We start from the raw sequence: 22680 nt of genomic DNA on the forward strand, positions 1-22680 counted from the left end.
TTTCCTGTTTCTTTAGGTGTGGGGGTTTCAGCCACCCTGTAATAATAGGTCCTGCGTTGTGTTAAATAAAGTGGGTGACAGGTGTGAGCTTGCATAAAATAGCTGCTACCTCCCATGATGCCTCATGGGGGATGGCCAATGGGGCAAGGCGATGTAGTGATGATGCTGATTAGCCAAGGGGTATATAAAGTAAAACCACCATGTTAACACTTCTGAGCAGTTGGAGCATTCCCAGCCTTGCCTCGGGTGTAGGGACTGCAAGCGAAAAAGCAAAACTACACGGATAAGACCCTGTGTAGTTTTGTTTTTTAGGGATAGTTCGAGGCTCAACCGTTCTCACACTGTGTTTTCTGGAATCACATCTGGATAAGGAATTTGTTTCAGAAGACAAAACCTTTTGGGATTCGTCCCTCCAATTCAAGGCACTCTTGTGGATACAAGTAAGTACGCTTTGTGCTCTTGTACCCATGTGCCAGTGCAATGCTTTCTAATGACGTTTTGTGTGTGTGTGTGTGTGTGTGTGTGTGCGTGCTTCTATAAAAAAATAAAAAGAGTGGTAGTTCCAAATTTGATGTGTACTTTGAGAGATTTAGTAGAATGTGACAGATTTTAAGCAATTACAATACATTTCAGACTTTAAGAGGTTTAATTTCTAAAGGTTATTAAATGTTACTGGTTTTAGTAAAGCCAAGAATAGCATGTGATAACATTAGAGGGGTGTCCTAGCTGGGCCATGATGTCTTTTTAAGGCAATCAGCAGCAGAGATATCAGTTGCACCTCCAGCTATGTGCCACATGGTGACTGTCAATCAAGCTTAGTACTGACTATTTTTAGACCATTCCTTTTGTGACACTAGGTTTCGTGTGCTTTGGACATTAATTGCAGTTTAAATGGATTTTCTTAATCAACTTAAAAGTTGATTTTTATAAAACTTCAGCCTTATTGTACTGAGGATCTTAAGTCTGTGATTTCTTGAAGTTGATATATGGGGTATTTGCTAACATCTACAAGAATTAGTTTTGATATTGATGAACTTCGTTGTACTTTTGTATTATTGATATGGAAAACCATTCACAGGATTCTATATATTGTTCATTTTTTTTACAATTTAATAAATGATCATTTATTGATAATGATAATTATTCAGCTTTAAGTGTTAGTCTTGTTAAAAAGTCCAATAAAAGTACAGAGATGCTGTTGAGGTTGTATATTTCAAAGCAATGCTTTCATTTGAAGTTTTCATTTTTATGAATTTAACGATGTAAATTATATAAGGTATGTAGTATCAAACTATTCAATGATAGCTATCCAGGTAACTACCCTATTTATTATATACAAACAAAGCAGTACTTTTACATTAATATGATTACTTCCATATGGACTATATCTGAATTCAATTCAGTCACTGTTGTTCTATCTATTTTAGGTAAAGGTCATGCATTTTAGCAGTTCCTGTCAGCCATTTGCAAATTCTTATTACAGCCTATACAAGTTATCTTATTCAAATAACTTTTTTCTTCTTCTTCAGACAGTCAAAACTTGTGAATCTTAAATGCAGAGCATTTAAACCTTAAGTTTAAGATTATGTGATTATGTTGTATGTTTATGAATAACATCTTAGTATTGCTTGGCAGAAGACTAGTTGTTTAATTCAGCTTTGACAATGAGTCACAAGTTGAATTAAGATGCGTAAGCCACTGATTTCGATTAGTTTTTTCTAGTGACAAGATCTGATGATACAGGACTGTCTGACTTATGACTGGAGGGCTATTCTAAGTTATGTGTCATGCCAGAAAAAGATCTCAACAGGCACCAGTTGTTACTGTCATGTCCCATAAGCTGTCAATTGATATGAGGCCCAAATGTTTGGCCTAACACTCAGTGGAGCTATTGAATCTCAAGTGACAGACCAGCTTCTACCAGGTTGTCAGGGATCAAACTAATGATTAGTCTGTTTAGATGAGGCTAAAAGTACTGTTAGATTATTTTTGAATTAAGACATTATAGGAAAAAAAAATTGCAAGGTATATGCCATAATTATAATTTTATTCTCTTCCTTTAGGGTGCCTTCCACCATGTCAACACAAGCACCAACATTTACACAGCCGCTTCAGAGCGTTGTGGCACTTGAGGGTAGTGCTGCAACGTTCGAAGCTCAAGTTAGTGGTAAGAATGTTTCCCACTTTGCCATTCCATTGCTGATATGTGGTCTTCTTTACTCTTTTACACCTGAGTGTACAACATGTGAAATAAGTTAAAGGAATGTTTGTATATTTACATGACATGGCATTCAATGAGTTTATCTGAATTGGGTCTTTCCAAAGGGGTTTGCAGAAGCACCGAAGGGGATTCAGCCATTATTGTTTGATCTCAGACTATTTCATAAATTACTTTTATTTATAAATAAATGAAAGCAAAAAAATATATAAAATGTATAAAAAACCATTCCTAAAATAGCTAAAGTTACCTGAATGTGTCACTGTCCCTCGCACAGATAAAATGCAGTAAATTATATATTTCAATGTGCAATGTTTCATCATCATAATAAAGCTGGGTAATAAATCCATTATTATGATACTACTGTATATGCATGTTCAGTTCAGAATTCAAACGAAACACTAGATACAATACATTATGCAACAGGGGCCTCCAGCTCCATCTTTCTATTCACCAAAAGGACATGAATTGTGACTATGGATTAAGAAATGTATGTGTCAAAACCTAGATAAAATATTTGATAATATAATCCACAGGTAATCCAGTTCCAGAGGTGAGCTGGTTTCGTGATGGCCAGGTTCTTACTGCTGCCGCTCTGCCCGGCGCTCAGATCTCGTTCAGCGATGGCCGCGCTGTTCTGATGATCCCCGCTGTGACAGCCGCACACAGTGGAAGATTTTCTGTGAGAGCCACCAATGGTGCTGGACAAGCCACTAGCACTGCTGAACTACTGGTTACAGGTAACATCACAACATAACATGCAACTTGATTTTAGCAATTGTCATTAGAGAGAGAGAAAAAAAAACCTTTAAACATGTTTACACTCATTTTTTTCCTATAGTAATTTTCCTGCCAGAATACTATAAAATGTGCTACTGCACTCAATGGTTACTCTGCCTTGCTGGATAATGACTGAAGTGATTGCAGTTTAATTTGTATATCAGTTTTCTACTGAGAGTCATGAATTCCCCATCTGCATTCTGGTGCTTTTGAGTAGAGCTACAGTAAGCAAATAGGTGGATTAACTGCTAGGCTCATAAAGTTAATGACTGTTACTTGTTATAGAAAGTGGTAAAGATCTCCAGTGATACTGTTAAGTGACGCATCCAGGCTGTCATTGATAGGGGAATTTATGGAAAGGATTGTGTGTCACCTTTTACATAGAAATATGGGGGCTTTTGTGGGAACTGACCCCTTTAATAAAGCCTTGAACCCCAGCCCCTTACCCAGAAAGCCACAAGCAAAAGGCTTTGGGGTCTCAAAAGCATTTTCATTTACAAGTATATACAACATTTTTAAACATCATTTTAGTTAAGAGATTAGTTTTTTAAGTTTAATAAGTTGATTTTATTTGAATGCCGTGTTGCTGTCGATTTGAAAGTTATGATTATAAACAGTTGATAATCATACACATGATGTCATTGCTTAAAATATTACGGTATACAGTAATCTCGACCATCAGACAAGAATTTATCAGTATTTAATTGGGGTACATTACATCTGTTAAATATATCTACTGCCATTATTTATGACTTAATTCTTTGTTAGAATAATCTGCATGTAACCTTTGTTATTTGGGTAATTTCAGTCTTCTAAATACATTACCTTTGCTAACAGTGCTATCTTTTTTTTTGAGAAAGTTGTTATTTAACTTTTATCATATCCATCTGAATTTACAAATTTAAAGTGTCTTGCAAGCACTGATATTTTTTCAGGAAATGAAAATCCTCTTTTAAAAATAATTTTAAAGGGCACATTTATATTGCACATGCAAGGCAAGGTTTATTTTATCCTATAAAATAGAATGTTTGAAACTGTTGTGTTGAATTTCAGAAAAATGACTTTAACGATCAATTCACTTCCAGCTGAAACTGCACCACCAAACTTCATTCAGAGATTACAGAGTATGACTGTGAGACAAGGAAGCCAAGTGAGACTGGATGTTCGAGTTACAGGAATCCCTGCACCTGTGGTCAAGTTCTACAGAGAGGGCGCTGAGATTCAGAGCTCTGCTGACTTTCAGATTGTTCAAGACGGAGACCTTTACAGTTTGTTGATTGCCGAGGCCTTCCCAGAAGATTCTGGAACTTATTCTGTCAGTGCTTCTAACAGCAGCGGACGTGCGACTTCAACTGCTGAGTTGCTTGTTCAGGGTGAGATTTTTAGCTGGTGAAAAATTGTTACTTTTATGAAAAATGCCTGGACACGATTTTCAATCTTAATTCACAGGCGAAGAAGAAGCTGTACCTGCAAAGAAGCCAAAAACGATTATTTCAGCCTCTCAGATTTCACAGACCCGTCAGACTAGAGTGGAGAAGGTGAGTGACATACCCAACATTGAATAAGCCTCAGCAGTTTTCAGAAAGTAACACAAGTCTCATTAACCCTTTAGATCAATGTGTAAAGTTTTTTTTTTTTTCCTAACAGAAGATGGAGGCTCATTACGAGGCCACAGCCATGATGCACATGCAAGTAGAGGGTGGGGTTGTGACCCAAAAGCTGGCACATAAGACTCCACCCCGTGTGCCGCCTAAACCAACCTCCAAATCCCCCCCTTCACAAGTGACTAAAGTGTCAGCTGCCCGCCAACAGTCTCCCTCTCCTGTGAGGCATGTTAAGGGCCCGACACCCACTCCTGTCAGGTAATGTGTCTAAAGTTTCCAGATTTACATTTAAGACAATTCATGTAATACATTTTATTGGCCTATGTTGATTTGATGATGGTTTTTAAGTAATAACGTCATTAAAATAGCAACTTCATATGAATACACTTAATACTTGAGACTTTTTGCTCATTACAAAAGGTTTATACATGAACAAAAAAAAAAAAAAGCACTTTTGAGAAATATGTGTACATATATATGTGTGCATAGTTAAATGATATGCATGCACTTTCTATTGCTTATGAAGATGTCAGAATATCAGTGAGTGACAGAAAAAGCCGTTTTATTTTACATGGAGCAAATCGCCCCCTTATGGGGGCTGCCATGTTGACATCATATGACCAACTTGTTGTCTGGTTGTTTAATTTTATTACAATCATTACTAATTACTACTACTGCTTCTACTAATTAATACATTGCTAACATATAATAATTAATAAATGTTTATTATTTCAAGATGCAAGTTTTAAATTGATATATTAAAATGAAAATGAATATCATATTTTATGTCCTGTAACTTATCATTTGTTTTAGGCTTTTCATTTTTAACATTTCTAACTACTCCAGTTAAATTTATAGATCTCCTGCAGTATGACAAATTAAATTTCTCATACTAATTATATATGTAGTCTTCCAGGTAATGTTTACATACAGTCTTCAAGGGATAATTCACCCAAAAAGGAATTAATTACTCAACCTCGTTTCTTTCTGAACCTGTAAGACCTTTGTTCATCTTCAGAACACAAATTAAGATATTTTTAATGAAAACCGAGAGCTTTCTGACCCTGCATAGACAGCAAAGAAACTACAACGTTGGACAACGTGAGGATAAGTAATTAATGACAGAATTTTCATTTTTGGGTAAATTATCCCTTTCATGTTTATTATAAATAATCATACAAAATGGTGTGTTTTTTTCATGAATGCTTTTAAATGGGAATAAGTTGTATATAATTACCCAACACTCATTAATGCTAAGGCTACAATTTGTGATTTAGCTTCTCATAACATGATTTTCCATTTCATTTCAGAGCTGTGTCTCCATCTACCAGACTGTCTGTTTCCCCAATCAGACCAGTCAAATCCCCTGTGATGACCCGCAAACAGGTCACACAGGCCTCTGAGGTCCTGCCCCCGTGGAAACAGGCAGGATATTTATCAGAAGCCAGCTATACCCGCATGATTGCTGGAGCAAAACAAGTCCAAACAACCTCTACCCGCGTCCAAATGGAACAGCACTGGGAAGGATCCGTTGCTTTTCAGCAACAAGTTGGTGCTGTCCAAGAGGTAAATAATTTCCCATTAGGCAAACTTGCTTTTGATCTTTCTACATGTTACAAAGGACTTATTCAGTGGTGCCACCATTCAGGTTTATCTCATGTAAATGTTTATTTTATCAGTGAAAATGCTTGTATTGTACTCTAATGACATCTTGCAATTGCAATTCCACTTGCATGTAAAAAAGGAGCAGCAAAACATGGATGAGAAAAGTATTGCTGCTGCCACTGTGGTGGCGGCAGTGGACCAGGCTCGTAGTCGTGGGCCGCTCAGTTGCTCTCTAGAACAGCCCAGTGTTGAACCTGGCATAACTTCAGAACACATTACATCTCAAAATGATCAGGTAGTTTGATAGTGCTGTGGTCATCTCCTATATCTAAATCTCATTCTTCCATTTTATTCCCCCACTGACTCCACAAAGAATTTTATAGGATTACAATAACAGATTTTAGTAGCTCATTTTTTTCCCCAGCCACTACTTACCTACCTTTCCAAATGTGAACCATTTTTGTACATTAAGACAACCATTTAGATATTTCTTTCCACATGTTCATAGATATCATGCAAGGAAATCCAAGAGGAATCCTGCACAACTGTAACAACTCATAAAATCAATATTGATGTTTCAACCACTAGTGAGAGATCCTTGGAAGAGATCTCATCAACTGCAGAGGTAGAATCTAGGAGAATAATATTTCAATTGGCCACACTTCTAATGCCTTCTATCCTGTTTTCCATTCACTTCACTTTGTTTTTCAGAAAGCACCTTATATTTTTTATGTTTAAGGGCAACATTTGAAAGGTTGCATTTGAAGTCATGGATAGGTTGAGTGATTGATCCTATTTACCTTATGAGAAAGCTTTGTCTTCTCTAATTATTTTTAAAGCACTGAAAGTTTTTTTAAATGCATAAAAACACCTAACAGGAATATAAATGTTATTCTTTGGGTGGATTTTAAATTTTAATGTAATCTATGAAAATGTTCCCCTTGAATCGATAGATCTCTTTTTCAGCACTTTTCAACGCTAACATTTAGTAGATAATTCCACTGGATGATGTATTTTCCAGCTTCCGTTCCATGCTTTTGTTTTCAGGGTTCAAGCTGTGTATTTTTAGATGAGAATGGTTTCTGCCTATACATGTGTTCTAGATATTGATCAGTGATTGCTCTTGCCAGGGTGATGGGAAAAAAGCAGGAGCCGTGGCCACTGTGCTTGCTGCTGTTGATCTTGCACGTATACGAAAGCCCACGCATGCTGAAGGGGCTCAGTTGGAAGAAGAGGCTGACATAAGACATCAAGAAATGCTAGCAACTAAGCAACAGGTCACAAGTAAAAAGGAGCTGTTGCTTATTCCCACTGAAATGCCAACTTCTACTACTGAGAAGAGTGTACATGTCACCCAGGTTAGAATAATTTAACAGAACCTGAAACGTGAAAATATAAATATAATTTTAGTGTATTTGCATTCAAATATCCTCTGTTGATTTGTAATAGATTCAAAGAACTACTGAGGTTAGCTCCAAGGTGGAGACTGACCTTGCACCATCCCCAGTTCCACATTTCACAGTATCAAAAGTTACTGTACCAAAACCAGATCATAGCTATGAGGTAAGATTTGGTGATTACAGGCAAGCAGTGAAATCTCTAATTTACAAATTTTTAGATGATAGAACATAAACAAATTTGCATAAACCACATGAAATAAATCTGAAATTTGCTTTCATTCAGTTTTAATCTTAAAATAAAATATCTTGAAATCCTGCTTGCCTGAAACACGGTTTTTAGAATTCAACAGTAGATTTAAGCAGTCGGTTCCAAAAGTCTGAGACCACTATGAAAATTTGGGATATTAGTAATTTTATCACAGTTTAAAGGATTAGTTGACCTCTGAATTAAAAATTCTCACCCCCATGTCATCCAACATGGTCATGTCTTTCTTTCTTCAGGTAAAAGAAATTAAGTTTTTATTATTATTATAATTTTTTTTTTTTTTTTTTTTTTTTGAGGAAAACATTCCAGGGTTTTTCTCTGCATAGTGGAATAATGTGGGGTTCACTGGGTGGAAGGTCCAAATCACAGCTTCAGTGTAGCTTCAAAGCGTTCTACACTATCCCAGACGAGGAATAAGGGTCTTATTTTTCTAAAAATGTCTGTCATATGCACATAAACTGACAGTAACCACTTATAAGCTTACTACAAAAAACTGAAACTTAATTTTCTGTAAAGTTGCTTTGCAATGATTTGTATCGTAAAAAGCACTATACACATAAATTTAATTATTTAGCAAAAATAATAATAATAAATGAATAAAAACCTTCAAAAAAAGAAAAAAAGAAAGAAAATTCAAATTTATATATACAAATATTTATATATTTGTAACCCCAAATGCTGGTCTTGACTAGCTCTGCGTGAACTGTGCATTAATAGGGTATATTGAAAAACTCACAACTCATTTTCTCCTCCAACTTAAAATCGTTCTACATCGGAGTTTTACAGTTTTTAATAAAGAGCGTTTGGAATTCTTTGTATCTTCTGTTTTAAACACTGGGTCGGTACTTATGCAGCGATGTAGGACGATTTTGAAGTTCGCGGTTAAAAATGAGTTGGGAGTTTTTTTATATTCCCTAACTGTTTCGAACGGAACTGCACAGAGTACGCACGCGCGTAACTTTAGTTACGGGCCGTTTACATATGGCGCCTAAAAACGCGTGGAAAACGCTAGGCGCACCGCTTTCCTCTCCCCTATCGGGCAGTTGTGCTGTTGTTGCTGAGCAACCATGACCTGCTTTCTACATGAAGATGCGGAAATTTAAGCAAAGGATAAATGGATTTGCAGCATTAAAAATCGCTTGCAGTCGCTCTGCTACTAAATTTATTTCAAAATGGCAATCCATATATAGCTATGGTCAGCTGTTCCTTCATCTTGGCTGAGCTTTTAAAGTTGTTACCGAAAAGGATGAAGCTGATTGGTTGGTTCTTGTCACATGACCCTCAGTGCGCACGGCATTCTGAAAAGAACCGCGTCGCTTCCATTATGAGCGCCTAAATTGTAAATAACGAAGTTGAGCGCGCAAAAAAACGCGATATGTGAACCGCCCATAGGACAAGCCTTTGAGGTTAAAAAATATATAAGTGTAATTATTTTTTAGAAAGTGACCAGTCGTTTCGTGAGATAAGACATTCCTGTCTGGGATAGTGTAGAACACTATGAGGCTGCACTAAAGCTGTAATTTGTACCTTCCACCCAGTGATCCCCTCTGAAGTCCACTATATATATATAAAAACTGGAATGTTTTCATCAAAAAAACTTTCAACTGAAGAAAGAAAGACATGAACATCTTGTATGACATGGGGGTGAGTAAATAATTCAGACGTGAACTAATTATTTAAGGATTTTGGAATATTTTTCACTTTTAGCTATGTATTAGGTCAAATAAACATAATTTAATCCATTTATGCTTTTCATACTGTTGGAGTTCATGCAGCTTGACTGGGAGACATACCAAATACTTTTGAGAATTAAAGTACATGTAAGTTTTGTATTTAATTATATTCAATGCAAAATAAGTGCATTTTCACTAGTGGTCTCAGAATTTTTGGCGTCATTTTATGTTTTAGATTTTATTTTAACATTTTAGCACTACCCTTTAACAAGTGCCGCCTATACAGACCAATCTAAAAAACAAAACACCCTCAGTACCTCACATTTAAGCTTCATAATAACTCTCACCATAACGTCCACCCATTAGTTTCTCCATCAACTTTTTATTAAACCATCAAGTTTTTAATCCATCAAGTATGAGTTATCTGAAATTCCTAACAAATTAATTTTTCCTACCATCCTTCTAAAAAGGTTCCGTGACTCTTCACATCTGTGTGGCTAAACAAAAGTGATTGTTTTTGTGGTATTCTGTGGTAATGTTGCTCTTCTTGGGTTGGTCAGGTTTCAATAGCAGGTTCTGCTATTGCCACACTACAAAAAGAGTTAACCTCAACAACAGCAGCTCAAAAGATCATCAAGCCTGTCAAGCCTCCAACACATAAGATTGTGGAGACTCGTGTGACCCCAGAGCCGACTCCTCCTCCTTTTAGAGAAACTGCAGAGAGATATCAGGCTCATTTTGAAACAGAGTTACACAGAAAGATAGGTGTTTCATATGCCGGGGAAGAATGGGACACAAAGGTTTGTAGTTTGGCGTGTTTTCAACTAGTAAAGCTAACATTTGGCTTAATATCACTCGTTATTCTTCACGTCTTGTGTTGTATTATCACTTACTGAAAGATTCCCCAAGGCCTAACCATTTTCCTTACAGATCTCATCTGATATACAGAGGATTCCTTCTCATCACCTCCTCCTAATCTTTATCAGATTAAAAAAAAATCAAGCTCTTTCTTTTTAACATATTTTGCGCCAATTTGCTAACGAAAAAAACTGTGTGCCAGAGTCACTTGGTAAATGTTGAATTTTCCCTGCAGGTTGTTGAGACTGCAGCCATCCCATCAGCTATCAAAGAGCCTGTAGTGCCCCCTACGTTGATAGCAGTAAGTGTTTTATTAGCATTTTAATTAATTTCAGATTTTAAGAATGCCTTGAAAAATCACTAAATACAAATTGGTGTCTTGTTCATTAGGGTTTGAAGAATGTGACTGTCACAGAGGGAGAGTCTATCACTCTGGAGTGCCAGATTTCAGGCCACCCCACCCCAGCCATTATGTGGTTCAGAGAGGATTACAGAATTGAGCACTCCATTGACTTCCAGATCACTTATGAAAACAGCTATGCCCGCTTGGTAATTCGTGAGGCCTTTGCTGAAGACAGTGGCCGCTTCACTTGCACTGCTACCAGTGAGGCTGGAACTATCAGCACCTCATGTTACCTGCTTGTCAAAGGTAAACCTTGAAATTATTTTATATCTTCAAATTAAATTAATTATTTATTGTATGTATATTTTGTTTATTTATATAGATATTTACTTACTTTTCGTAGAATTGAACTAGGTAAAGGGGTAGGATTTTGGTCAAATGGCACTAAGTGGATTTTGGGGTTTAGATGACATAGTGTGCTATTAGTTTTCAATATTTTACATACTATTAAAATCTTTTAATAAAAGACTGAATAAACAAACAAAAAAGTAAAGGATATTCCTCCATACCGTAACCATTTTTTTTAAACAACAAAAAACATAAATTTTTTTATTTTTATTTTTTACAGTGTCTGAGGAGATTGAGAGCAGAGAGGACATTACTGTCCAGGAGAAACAGTAAGTTACAATGGCAAGAGCAAGGACTTTTGGATCTTAACTAGGGAAAAAAAAGTAGAGCTGATTTTTGCAATTATTTTGTGTGTGTTTTTAACAAGGACTGTCATTGAAGCCAAAGAAGAGACCATTTCTGAAATAAGTGCGGTCTCTGTGGAAACTGGAGCACCTGCTGCTCCTTTCTTTGTGAAGAAGCCAGTGGTTCAGAAGCTGGTCGAGGGGGGCAGTGTTGTCTTTGAGTGCAAGATCGGAGGAAGCCCTAAGCCACATATTTACTGGAAGAAGAGTGGAGTTCCACTCACTACTGGATACAGGTATAGATTAAAATTTGAATCTGGTTGGTCTCTGCACAGTAAAACAAAGCTAATACTTTTCTTGTAATTTAACAGATATAGAGTTAGCTATAACAAGGATACAGGGGAATGTAAGTTGGAAATTTCTATGACATTTGCTGATGATGCTGGAGAGTACACCATCTTTGCCAAGAATCAGCATGGAGAGGTGTCTGCTTCCACGAGCCTTCTTGAAGAAGGTTAGTTGTGAATAAAGTAATTGTTAACTGTGATTTGTATTTTTTTTTTAAATAACGTTTTGCACAGAAGAATCAACATGCCATTATGATTTTACAGAGGAGTATGAAGCCTATATGAAGAAACTGGAAGTGACATATGTAACGGAAGTGACGACAATGGTGCAGGAGCCCAAAGTGGCAGATGTGCCCCCAGTAATTGTAAGCGAATATGAAAAAGAGATGATGCAGAGGAGGATGGCTCAGCAAACACAGATGATGCAGTCCTTCATCTCAGAGACGGTAATGAATTTATAAGGGAAAAGTTATTTGAATCGTTTTAATCACTTAAAAACGAAAATCACTTAAATTACATATGATTTTCATATATTTATATACATTTTGTTATTTTCAGGAATTTCAAATATCTGCAATTGAACGAAAAATAATCCAAGAGATTGAAATCCGCATCCTTAAAATAACTTACCGAGAACTGGTGATTGAGGATGGTGAGGAGATGGTCATCAATGTTGCTGAGCATGAGGCTGTCGGATCCTCATTTAGCACTCCAGTCAAAAGCTACAGAATTCTGGAAGGAATGGGTGTTACTTTCCATTGCAAGATGGAAGGAACACCATTACCAAAGGTAAGGGTACTAATTCTATTGATAAACGCTATTCTCATCATAGCACAGGATATATGCGTAATTTTACGTCATTTGTGTTAAATAGATTGCCTGGTATAAAGATGGTAAGCGCATTAAGCATGGAGGCCGCTATCAGATGGAGGTTCTACAAGATGGTAGAGCTAGTCTTCGCCTACCTGTGGTGTTGCCAGAAGATGAGGGCATCTATACTGCATTTGCTAGCAATATGAAGGGTAATGCTGTCAGTTCTGGAAAGCTCTATGTGGAGTCCACAGCAGCTGCTCAGCCTTACTACCCACAGGCCGAAGCTGTGAGGAGAGTCCAGTGAGTTGCCTTTGCCTTACTAAGCTTCATCTGTATTCACTTTGGTATGACTAGATATAATTGTCCACATGACTAGATATAATTGTCCAAATTTAAACTTGTTATGTTTTAGGTCTACATCTCCAATGTCTGCTCGCTCAACTAGTTACTCTCCTGGCCGTTCCCCTGCTCGCTCTGTTAGCCGTTCTCCTGCTCGAAGACTTGATGACACTGATGAGAGTCAACTGGAGAGGCTATATAAGCCTGTCTTTGTACAGAAGCCATCATCCTTCAGGTGTTCTGAAGGACAGACTGCAAGGTTTGACTTAAAAGTAGTTGGAAGACCTATGCCCGACACTTACTGGTTCCACAGTGGTAAGTGTTTTTTTTAAACTACAGTACTGTTATTTTTTTTTATTATTATTACTTTTATTACGTAAGCATATGTTATTTTGGTCAAAATTGATAGTAACAACATTTCTAAAATAAAAAAAAAGTATTTGAAATAAAATGTGAAGTTTTTGCCTGCTTGTTTGATTTATTTCATGCTTGTTGAAAATAGAACAAATACATTTATTGTTTTTAATTATCTTTACCAAAGGACAACAAGTGGTCAATGACTACACCCACAAGATTGTGGTAAAGGAGGATGGTACTCAGTCAATGATTGTGGTTCCTGCCATGCCTCAGGACTCCGGAGAGTGGACGGTTGTTGCTCAGAACAGAGCTGGAAAGACTTCCGTATCTATGACTCTCACTGTGGACGGTAAACCATTTGTTTTTTATCTAAAAACTATGTAAGGTCTAGATTTGGTGATGTGGGACATTGTGTAAACTCATGGCTTATATATTATAGCAAAGGAAAATTTGGTCCGACCCCAGTTCATTGAAAAGCTAAAGAATATCAGTGTTAAGGAAGGAAGTTTGGTTGAGTTGGCAGTAAAAGCCATTGGAAACCCCCTCCCTGACATCGTCTGGCTGAAGAACAGTGACATCATCTCTCCTCATAAATACCCTCACATCAAGTAAGTGAATTTCTTCACAAATTATCGTTTAATTATGCTCTGTCTGTATTACTAATCTATGTTAAATACAAAATTTGCATTGCAGAATTGAGGGTACCAAAGGACAGGCACATTTCCAGATTCCTCAGACTGCTGGCTCTGACAGTGCATGGTACACAGCCACAGCCATTAACAAAGCTGGCAGAGATACCACTCGCTGCAGAGTTAATGTAGAGGTTGAGTTCACCGAACCTGAACCAGAAAGAAGACTCATCATTCCCAAAGGGACATATAAGGCTAAGGATGTTGCTCCACCAGAAATTGAACCGCTGCATCTTCGCTATGGTCAGGAACAGTGGGAAGAGGGTGACCTCTATGACAAGGAAAAGCAACAGAAGCCACATTTTAAAAAGAAGCTTACTTCAGTCAGGATGAAGCGATTTGGACCTGCACATTTTGAGTGCAGACTGACTCCTATTGGTGACCCAAATATGGTTGTTGAGTGGCTGCATGATGGCAAGCCACTGGAAGCTGCTAACAGACTGCGTATGATCAATGAGTTTGGCTATTGCAGCCTTGATTATGAAGTTGCTTATTCCAGAGATAGTGGCGTCATTACTTGCAGAGCTACCAACAAATTTGGTGCTGACCAGACCTCGGCTACACTAATTGTGAAGGATGAAAAGGGTCTAGTGGAGGAAAGTCAGTTGCCAGAAGGTAAAATGCAGAGAATGGATGAAATGGAGCGGATTGCCCATGAGGGCGCACCCTCAGGAGTAACTGGAGATGACATGACAGAGAAATTCAAACCAGAGATTGTCTTGCTTCCAGAACCCATAAAAGTATTCGAGAGCGAAACAGCTAAATATCGTTGTAGAGTGACTGGTTACCCCACTCCCAAAGTCAACTGGTACCTAAATGGACAGCTTATTCGAAAGAGCAAACGATTTAGATTGCACTATGATGGCATTCACTATTTGGAAATCACTGACTGTAAGTCGTATGATTCTGGAGAAGTCAAAGTGTTGGCTGAGAACCCAGAGGGTACAGCTGAGCACACTGTCAAGCTTGAAATCCAACAGAAGGAAGACTTCCGGGCAATTTTGCGCCGTGCTCCTGAGAAGGCTCCTGAGGTATCTGGCCCCGAACCTGGCAGAGTATCTTTCGATGTTGTGAAGGTAGATAAACCCACAGATGCTTCACAAGCAAAAGAAGTTGTCAGACTGAGAAAGGCTGAGAGAGTTGTTCATGAAAAATCCACAGAAGAGACAGAAGAGTTGCGAAGCAAATTTAAACGCAGGACTGAAGAGGGCTATTATGAAGCCATATCCTCTGTTGAGATGAAGTCTCGCAGAAAGGATGAATCATATGAAGGAATGCTAAAGAAGAGAAAAGAAGAACTTCTACACTGGACCAAAGAGTTGACTGAGGCAGAAAAGAAGAAAGAGGAGGAGGAAGGCAAACTTAAAATTCCTACTATCAGACCTGAGAAAATTACACTTTCTCCCAGCATGGAGGCTCCAAAGATCTTGGAAAGAATTCAGAGCCAGACAGTGTCTCTGTCTGATGAAGTTCGTTTCCGTTGTAGGGTTGTTGGTAAACCAGAACCAGAATGCCAGTGGTTCAAAAATGGCATTTTACTTGAGAAGTCAGATCGCATTTATTGGTATTGGCCCGAAGACCATGTCTGTGAATTAGTATTCAGAGATGTCTCAGCTGAGGACTCTGCTAGTATCATGGTCAAAGCCATTAACATTGCTGGTGAGGCCTCCAGTCACGCTTTCTTGTTGGTGCAAGGTATGTATATTCACTTACATATCAGTATTACTCTTATAATCATTGTTCAAGTCAGAGGTACTCTATCTATTAAATTCTCTTTGGGTTTTTGCAGCCAAGCAGCTTGTATCTTTTACCCAGACACTGGAGGATGTCTTTGCTAAAGAAAAAGACACAATGGTAACCTTTGAATGTGAGACAAATGAGCCATTTGTCAAAGTCAAATGGATGAAGAACAATGCCGAAATTTTCTCTGGAGACAAATACAGGATGCACTCTGACAGAAAGGTTCACTTCCTGTCTGTGCTGACCATCGACATGCAAGATGATGCAGAGTACACTTGTGCTTTAACTGATGATGACCACATAAGAACTTCTGCCAAACTTCATGTTGAAGGTAAGTGTATACTCAGCTGTCGCTTTTTTATTTCACATGAACATCTTTGAATTTTTGGTTAAGCATCTATTTTGTTTTACAGGTGCACCATTGGAAATTATTAAAAATCTGGAGAGTGTTGAAGTGCCTGAGACCTATGCTGGAGAGTTTGAATGTGAACTGTCCCGTGAAGATGCTGAAGGCACCTGGTACTTTGAGAATAAAGAAGTTACTCCGAGCCTTAAATATGTTGTATCCTCTCGTCGTGGCCGACACACCCTGTCTGTAAAAGATGTTAGGAAGGAGGACCAAGGCAAATACACCTTTAAAGTTGGTGATCTGAAGACAAGTGCCACACTGAAGATGAAATGTACGTATAATTTTTTATACAATATTATGAATATGATTTTTAGTGTTGTAGTATTTTCCAGTAAATTAGGAACTTCATTTAAGATTTTATGTAAACAATTGTATACATTTATTTTATTTCAGTGCGTCCTGTAACTCTGATGCAAGGCCTGTCTGATCTGACAATTTGTGAGGGTGATATTGCCCAGCTGGAGGTGCGATTCTCTCAGGAAAATGTGGAGGGAACATGGATGAAAAATGGCCAGCCCATCTCTGCCACGGACAGAATTCACATTGTTATTGACAAACTTGTCCACAAACTTCTGGTTGAAAATGTCAACAGGGATGATGCAGGAATCTACTCATTCGTTGTTCCTATTCAAAACATTTCTACAACCGGAAAACTTACTGTCCAAAGTAAGTTTGTTTTTAATGCTGATGCATAGACTTTCAAAAAAGAAATACCGCAAGAGAATACAGAAATGTAACCTGTCTTTTTTTTCCCTCTTCAAAGCAATTGAAATCATATCACCTCTAAAGGATGTCCATTCTATAGAAGGTACGAAGGCAGTACTAGAGGCTAAAATCTCTGCCTCTGATGTTGCTTCTGTGAAATGGTACCAAAATGAAAAGCTCCTTGTGGCTAGTGAGAGAATCCAGATGGTTGCCAAAGGAACCAAACAGAGACTAGTTTTGAATAGGTCCTTTGCTTCTGATGAAGGACACTATAAGATGGTTGTTGGCAGAGTGGAAACAGCTTGTAAACTGACTATTGAGAGTGAGTATTTCAGTTAATTAACCGTTATAACACCTTACTATTTTATGGGTTTCCATTATTAATGAATATTTTTATGTCATACAGAGGTCAGCATCGTCAAGCACATGCAAGACTGTGTGTGCACAGAAACTCAGAATGTCACCTTTGAGGTAGAATTATCCCACACTGGTATAGATGCCTATTGGACTTTCAAGAATCAGCCTCTCAAGGCTGGACCCAAATACAAAATTGAGTCCAAAGGGAAGCACTATAGCCTGACCATCATCAACGCTATGAAAGATGAAGAGGGCCAGTATACATTTGCAGCAGGCGAAAAGACATCCAGTGCAAAACTAACTGTATCAGGTATGGTTTTTTTGTCATTTGGCAAACATCTTTTAAGTTAATGCACAGGTATTGCCTCACGGTTATTATTTTCTTAAACTAGGTGGAGCCATAAACAGACCACTCCATGATGTAACTGTAGCAGAATCCCAAACTGCTGTTCTGGAGTGTGAGGTTGCCAACCCCACCTCTGAAGGCAAGTGGCTTAAGGATGGTCACTCTGTTAACTTTAGTGACAGTGTCAGGAGTGAGGATATAGGTGCAGTCCGTCGACTTGTCTTTGTTATCACAAGACCACAAGATATTGGAGAGTACACCTACCAAGTGGCAAACTCCAAGACATCTGCCAACTTAAGGGTTGAAGGTAATTTTACTACCATGTTTTGTAGAATGAATTCCTTTTCCATACTGGAATATTTTTCCTTTGTGTGTAACTGATTGCAAATGTGCTTTTCACAGCTGTGAAGATCAAGAAAACACTGAAGAACCAAACAGTCACCGAAACCCAAGAGGCAGTGTTCAGTCTTGAACTGACTCATTTAGATGTGAAAGGATCCCAGTGGATAAAGAATGGAATAGAAATTGTCCCTAGTGACAAATATGAGATAACAGTAGATGGATTGGTTCACAACTTAAAGATCAAGAACTGCAACTCCCAAGATGAATCAGTCTATGGATTCAAATTAGGAAAACTCTCTGCTAATGCCAGACTGAATGTTGAAAGTAAGTTTATTATTTGCCAAAATAAAAGACAATTTTACTTTAAAAAACAAAATAAAAATCTATATGCAAATTAATTCTATTGCAGCCGTTAAGATTGTGAAAAAGCCGAAAGATGTGACTTCCCTGGTCAATGGAACTGCCTCTTTTGAGTTGAGTTTATCCCATGATAACATACCTGTTCAATGGATGTTCAAAAACCAAGTGCTGAAACCTAGTGCCAATGTTCAAATAATGTCTGAAAGAAAAGCACATAAGCTGGTCATTCAAAATGTTGATGAAAGCAGCGATGGAGAGTACACGGCTGTAGCTGGACATTTACAATGCAGTGCATATTTGCATGTTGAATGTAAGTATTAATTTAAAGATCTGCCCTACCAAAACTTGTCCGGTGTCTTAAATACACTGCTAACTCCATATAATGAATATTTCAGCTTTGAGAGTCACAAAGCCCCTGAAGAACATTGAGGTTCCAGAGACCCATGTGGCCACGTTTGAATGTGAAGTTTCACATTTCAATGTGCCATCCACCTGGCTGAAAAATGGAGTTGAGATTGAGATGAGTGAGAAGTTTAGGATTGTGGTGCAGGGCAAACTGCATCAGCTGAAGATCATGAATACCAGCAGAGATGATTCTGCAGAATACACTTTTGTATGTGGAAATGACAAAGTTTCTGCCACCCTGACAGTTAACCGTAAGTTATTTTTCATGTTATTTGCTAACGCTTAAGTGCTCACCAGACATGTATTTAATAACAACATTTCAGAATTCAGTCAATAAATGTTTCTTCCCTCTCCTTCAGCTGTTCTCATCACATCTATGCTCAAAGACCTGAACGCACAAGAGAAGGACACCATCACATTTGAGGTTACTGTCAACTATGAAGGCATCACCTACAAATGGCTTAAGAATGGTGTAGAAATCCGATCTAGTGATAGATGCCAAACTCGCACCAAACAGTTCACTCACTCGCTCACTATCCGAAATGTTCACTTTGGGGATGTTGGAGAGTACAAGTTTGTGGCTGGATCGGCTGAAACCGCAGCTAAGCTGTTTGTTGAAGGTAAAATTTGCTTTTGTTATTAGGTTTTCATATTTTACATTTTTGATTTATCCTGTTCATTCTGATCAAGTTGTTTTGCCATCATCAATTTAAGCTCGTGTCATCGAGTTCACCAAGCACATCAAGGACATTAAAGTTACAGAGAAGAAGAAGGCCATTTTTGAATGTGAACTCTCTGAGCCCAATGTCCAAGTAACATGGATGAAAGATGGCCAGGAACTTGAAATATCCGAAAGGTACTCCAGATGTTGGTTTTACATTTCTATCACAGTTTATTAAGTCTATTAAGTTCAGTGTCTTGATTGAGATATCATTTTCACCGTTTAGGTACAAAGTGTCCACAGAGAGACACATGCATCGTCTTATGATCCAAACTGTGCGCATGTCTGATGCTGGTGAATACTCTGTGGTTGCTGGATCTAGTGTATCGAAAGCTACCCTCACAGTTGAGGGCAAGGATGTTCGTATCAGTGAACCTGCTGAGAAAGAAATCACCGTAAGTACCAAGCTGTCTTAAATATTATTTACTGACAAGCAGTGCTCAGCCCATCAATAATGCATTCAATTGCTTTTTTATTGCAATTTGAATCCAGGTACTTGAGAAACAACGAGCTACATTTGAATTTGAAGTCAATGAGGATGACATTGAGGGTCGCTGGCTAAGAAATGGAGTCGAGATCCAGTTTTCTGTAGATAAGCGCTTCAACTATGCCATTATTAGGAAAATTCATCGTCTGACAATCACAGAAACATACAGAAGCGATGCTGGAGAATACACATTCATTGCTGGAAAAAACAGGAGTGTTGTGACCCTTCATGTTAACAGTGAGTTTGGTCACAAGTTTTTAATTATTTAAGTGCAGTCTGTCAAAATGTTTATGCTGTGACGTACAGTGATGTGCATTTTTATTCGTGCAGTATTGGGGGTAATTGGGTAACAACATAATTAGAGCTAAAAAGTAAAGTCAGAAATGTACATTATGATTCATTAATGCATTAGTTTTTTATATTAAATTTATTTTTCCTGATAAATGCAATTAAAATCCATTTAATGGACATTTTAAAGACATATCTACCATGCAAAACTACTTGCAAAAAAGGATTTTATATAGTATTTTTTGTTGATGTCTTATATGTAATATAATGTTTCTTAGTTTGTTGTTCTTATTTGTCTCTGTATGTTTAATATTTATTCTTATACAACATTATTGCATTGTTCAGTCCCAGAGCCTCCACAGATCATCAGGCACATGGAGCCCCTGTCTGTTGAGGCTGGTAAACCTGCACGTTTCTCTGTGGAAGTGACAGGAATTCCTCAGCCTCAGGTATCTTGGTATAAGAACTCTCAGGCCCTGTCTTCTGGGTTCAAGTGCAAGTTTCTGAGGGAGGGAAATGAGCACACATTGCTACTTATCGAAGTCTTCCCAGAGGATGCAGCTCAGTACAACTGTGAAGCTAAGAATGACTATGGAGTAGCCACAAGCTCTGCATCACTTAATGTTGAAGGTAAAGAAAAACACATGAACAAAATTCACAATGAATTATAGGTACGTAATTTGCTTAAGCTTGCTATGCCTTTTATTCCTCAGTTCCAGAAGTTGTTTCCCCTGACACTGGAGCACCACTGTCACCACCTGTCGTCATAACACCAATACGCAACACTTCTGCCAATGAAGGACAGTCTGCAAGGTTCCAATGTCGTGTCTCAGGGGAAGGTGAGATCTGCAACCATAACTCTGTTCCATACCTAGTGAGCTTCTTATTGATTACATAGGCATCTGCCTTTTCTGCTAGCATCCGAAGTCCCAAAATTTAGTAGTTTGTAATGCTCTGAATAGTCAGACAATCTCAGAGCTTGTTGCAGTACATTGTGGTATTGCATTCACTTTGGAAACATGCAATGCAATGTAAGGATTTGGCTTAAACTAGCTATCTTAGGAGACCGAATTATTAAAATCCTTCTTTTCAATATAGCTTTTACATTGGGAGCACTTTTATATTAATTGATGCTTATGCTTATTCCTCTGATTTACTCCTGTTTAGATCTGACTATTACTTGGTATTGCAAAGATAAGGAGATCAAGCAGTCTGATATATTCAGAGTGTCTCAGTTTGATGAAAACTGTCAGCTGGAGATCACCAGAGCTTATCCTGAGGATGAGGGCGAGTACACGTGTGTTGCCCGTAACTCTGCAGGAATGGTCTCCTGTTCTGCTGCACTTAAAGTGGATGGTGAGTTAAACTTTCTTACCAACCAAAAATTGCAAACTAATAATAATAAAAAAACAACTGATAATGGTTTTAATTATAATGTTAGTTTATATTAATTATTAATGCAGTTGGTGTTGGTTTGTCTGTTAATTAGGGCTGTCAAAGCTAACAATGATTACTAAAACAATGATTTCTAAAAACTGAATGAACAATTCAGAGTGAATTAGAGCTTCATGAACACACAAGTGACTAGCTGTGCACTGGTTTTCCCGTAAATTCTTAAAAATAATTGGCATTCTGTCACTGATATAAATATTAATTAAAAAATAAAGCAGAGAACTATATTTTTTTTCAATTAACATTACCTATGTATTTGGATGCAGTGTGAGAAATTCTCAAATCTGTTGATTTATTGTTTTGTTTTGTGAGTGCGATGAGTAAAGTGTCATCCATATAAAATGCTGAATATGTAATGATTGCACATAGGCCTTTTTTTTTTTACTTTCCTACAGTTCCTAAATAACTGAATTTATTAATGTGTGACTACACAAAAGTATGAGATAGATAATGCTGAAATAGCTGAAACAGCCCTACTGTTAATACAGAAATATATTGTCAGAAAATTGTGAAAACAGAATTAATTTTGTACAAACAAACTTCTATGTGTGCACTATAGTAATTAGTTGAGGACAAATCAATACTTCCTTTCAGGACAAACACAAATTATGGACTATACATCTGAATCTCAGTCGCAAGCCACATCCAGCCTCTTCACCAGCATTAAGACTGTTCAGAAGGATCCTACTGGCCAAAGGCCAACTTTTATTCAGCCTATTGTGAGCTGCGTAGTGGCTCATGGAGAAGTGGCTAGATTCCATGCTTGTGTGTCTGGCATGCCAAAACCAGAGATAAGTTGGTTCCATAACCAACAGTCTATAAAGCCTACCAAAAATGTTGTCTTTCATTTTGATGAGATGACAAACATTGCTACGCTAATCATAGTTGATACTTTCTCTGAGCATGCTGGACAGTACACTTGCAAAGCAGTCAATATCGCAGGAGAGGCAGCTTGCTCAGCCATCCTTGCTGTAACAGAAGAAGGTAATTGAGATCAAAGTAGTTTATGGTTTTTGATTAACAAATCACGATTCATTCACGTCATATACTTTTTAAACCTTTCAATCAAACTTTCGATTCTCTCA

The 22680-nt window shown here is 37.7% G+C and overlaps 1 protein-coding gene across 50 annotated transcripts in view; it reads left to right on the plus strand.

The window, feature by feature from the left end:
- Window positions 1–201: 201 nt before the first annotated feature.
- The window catches only part of ttn.2 (titin, tandem duplicate 2), a 158506-nt gene continuing 136027 nt past the window's right edge, over window positions 202–22680 (plus strand). For 37 of the 50 annotated variants that reach the window (XM_026218924.1, XM_026218901.1, XM_026218906.1 and 34 more), the window contains exons 1-35: window positions 203–440; window positions 2064–2167; window positions 2755–2958; window positions 4084–4371; window positions 4448–4536; window positions 4646–4860; window positions 5913–6168; window positions 10639–10704; window positions 10794–11052; window positions 11375–11423; window positions 11522–11734; window positions 11810–11952; window positions 12050–12231; window positions 12344–12574; window positions 12660–12898; window positions 13011–13252; window positions 13479–13643; window positions 13734–13902; window positions 13988–15678; window positions 15773–16054; window positions 16137–16403; window positions 16526–16798; window positions 16896–17159; window positions 17244–17504; window positions 17587–17847; window positions 17943–18206; window positions 18292–18552; window positions 18638–18898; window positions 19007–19267; window positions 19362–19503; window positions 19595–19763; window positions 19861–20092; window positions 20489–20773; window positions 20857–20982; window positions 21311–21499. In XM_026218924.1, coding sequence (XP_026074709.1) covers window positions 2077–2167; window positions 2755–2958; window positions 4084–4371; window positions 4448–4536; window positions 4646–4860; window positions 5913–6168; window positions 10639–10704; window positions 10794–11052; window positions 11375–11423; window positions 11522–11734; window positions 11810–11952; window positions 12050–12231; window positions 12344–12574; window positions 12660–12898; window positions 13011–13252; window positions 13479–13643; window positions 13734–13902; window positions 13988–15678; window positions 15773–16054; window positions 16137–16403; window positions 16526–16798; window positions 16896–17159; window positions 17244–17504; window positions 17587–17847; window positions 17943–18206; window positions 18292–18552; window positions 18638–18898; window positions 19007–19267; window positions 19362–19503; window positions 19595–19763; window positions 19861–20092; window positions 20489–20773; window positions 20857–20982; window positions 21311–21499 — 8590 coding nt within the window. In that variant the 5' untranslated portion in view covers window positions 203–440; window positions 2064–2076. Of the gene's footprint in view, window positions 441–2063; window positions 2168–2754; window positions 2959–4083; window positions 4372–4447; window positions 4537–4645; window positions 4861–5912; window positions 6169–10638; window positions 10705–10793; window positions 11053–11374; window positions 11424–11521; window positions 11735–11809; window positions 11953–12049; window positions 12232–12343; window positions 12575–12659; window positions 12899–13010; window positions 13253–13478; window positions 13644–13733; window positions 13903–13987; window positions 15679–15772; window positions 16055–16136; window positions 16404–16525; window positions 16799–16895; window positions 17160–17243; window positions 17505–17586; window positions 17848–17942; window positions 18207–18291; window positions 18553–18637; window positions 18899–19006; window positions 19268–19361; window positions 19504–19594; window positions 19764–19860; window positions 20093–20488; window positions 20774–20856; window positions 20983–21310; window positions 21500–22680 lie in introns of all 50 variants that reach the window. The other 13 variants (XM_026218872.1, XM_026218879.1, XM_026218877.1 and 10 more) reach the window with 1 other exon arrangement.

The sequence above is a fragment of the Carassius auratus genome, chromosome 34, assembly GCF_003368295.1.
Source record: "Carassius auratus strain Wakin chromosome 34, ASM336829v1, whole genome shotgun sequence".
Taxonomy (NCBI): Eukaryota; Metazoa; Chordata; class Actinopteri; order Cypriniformes; family Cyprinidae; genus Carassius; species Carassius auratus.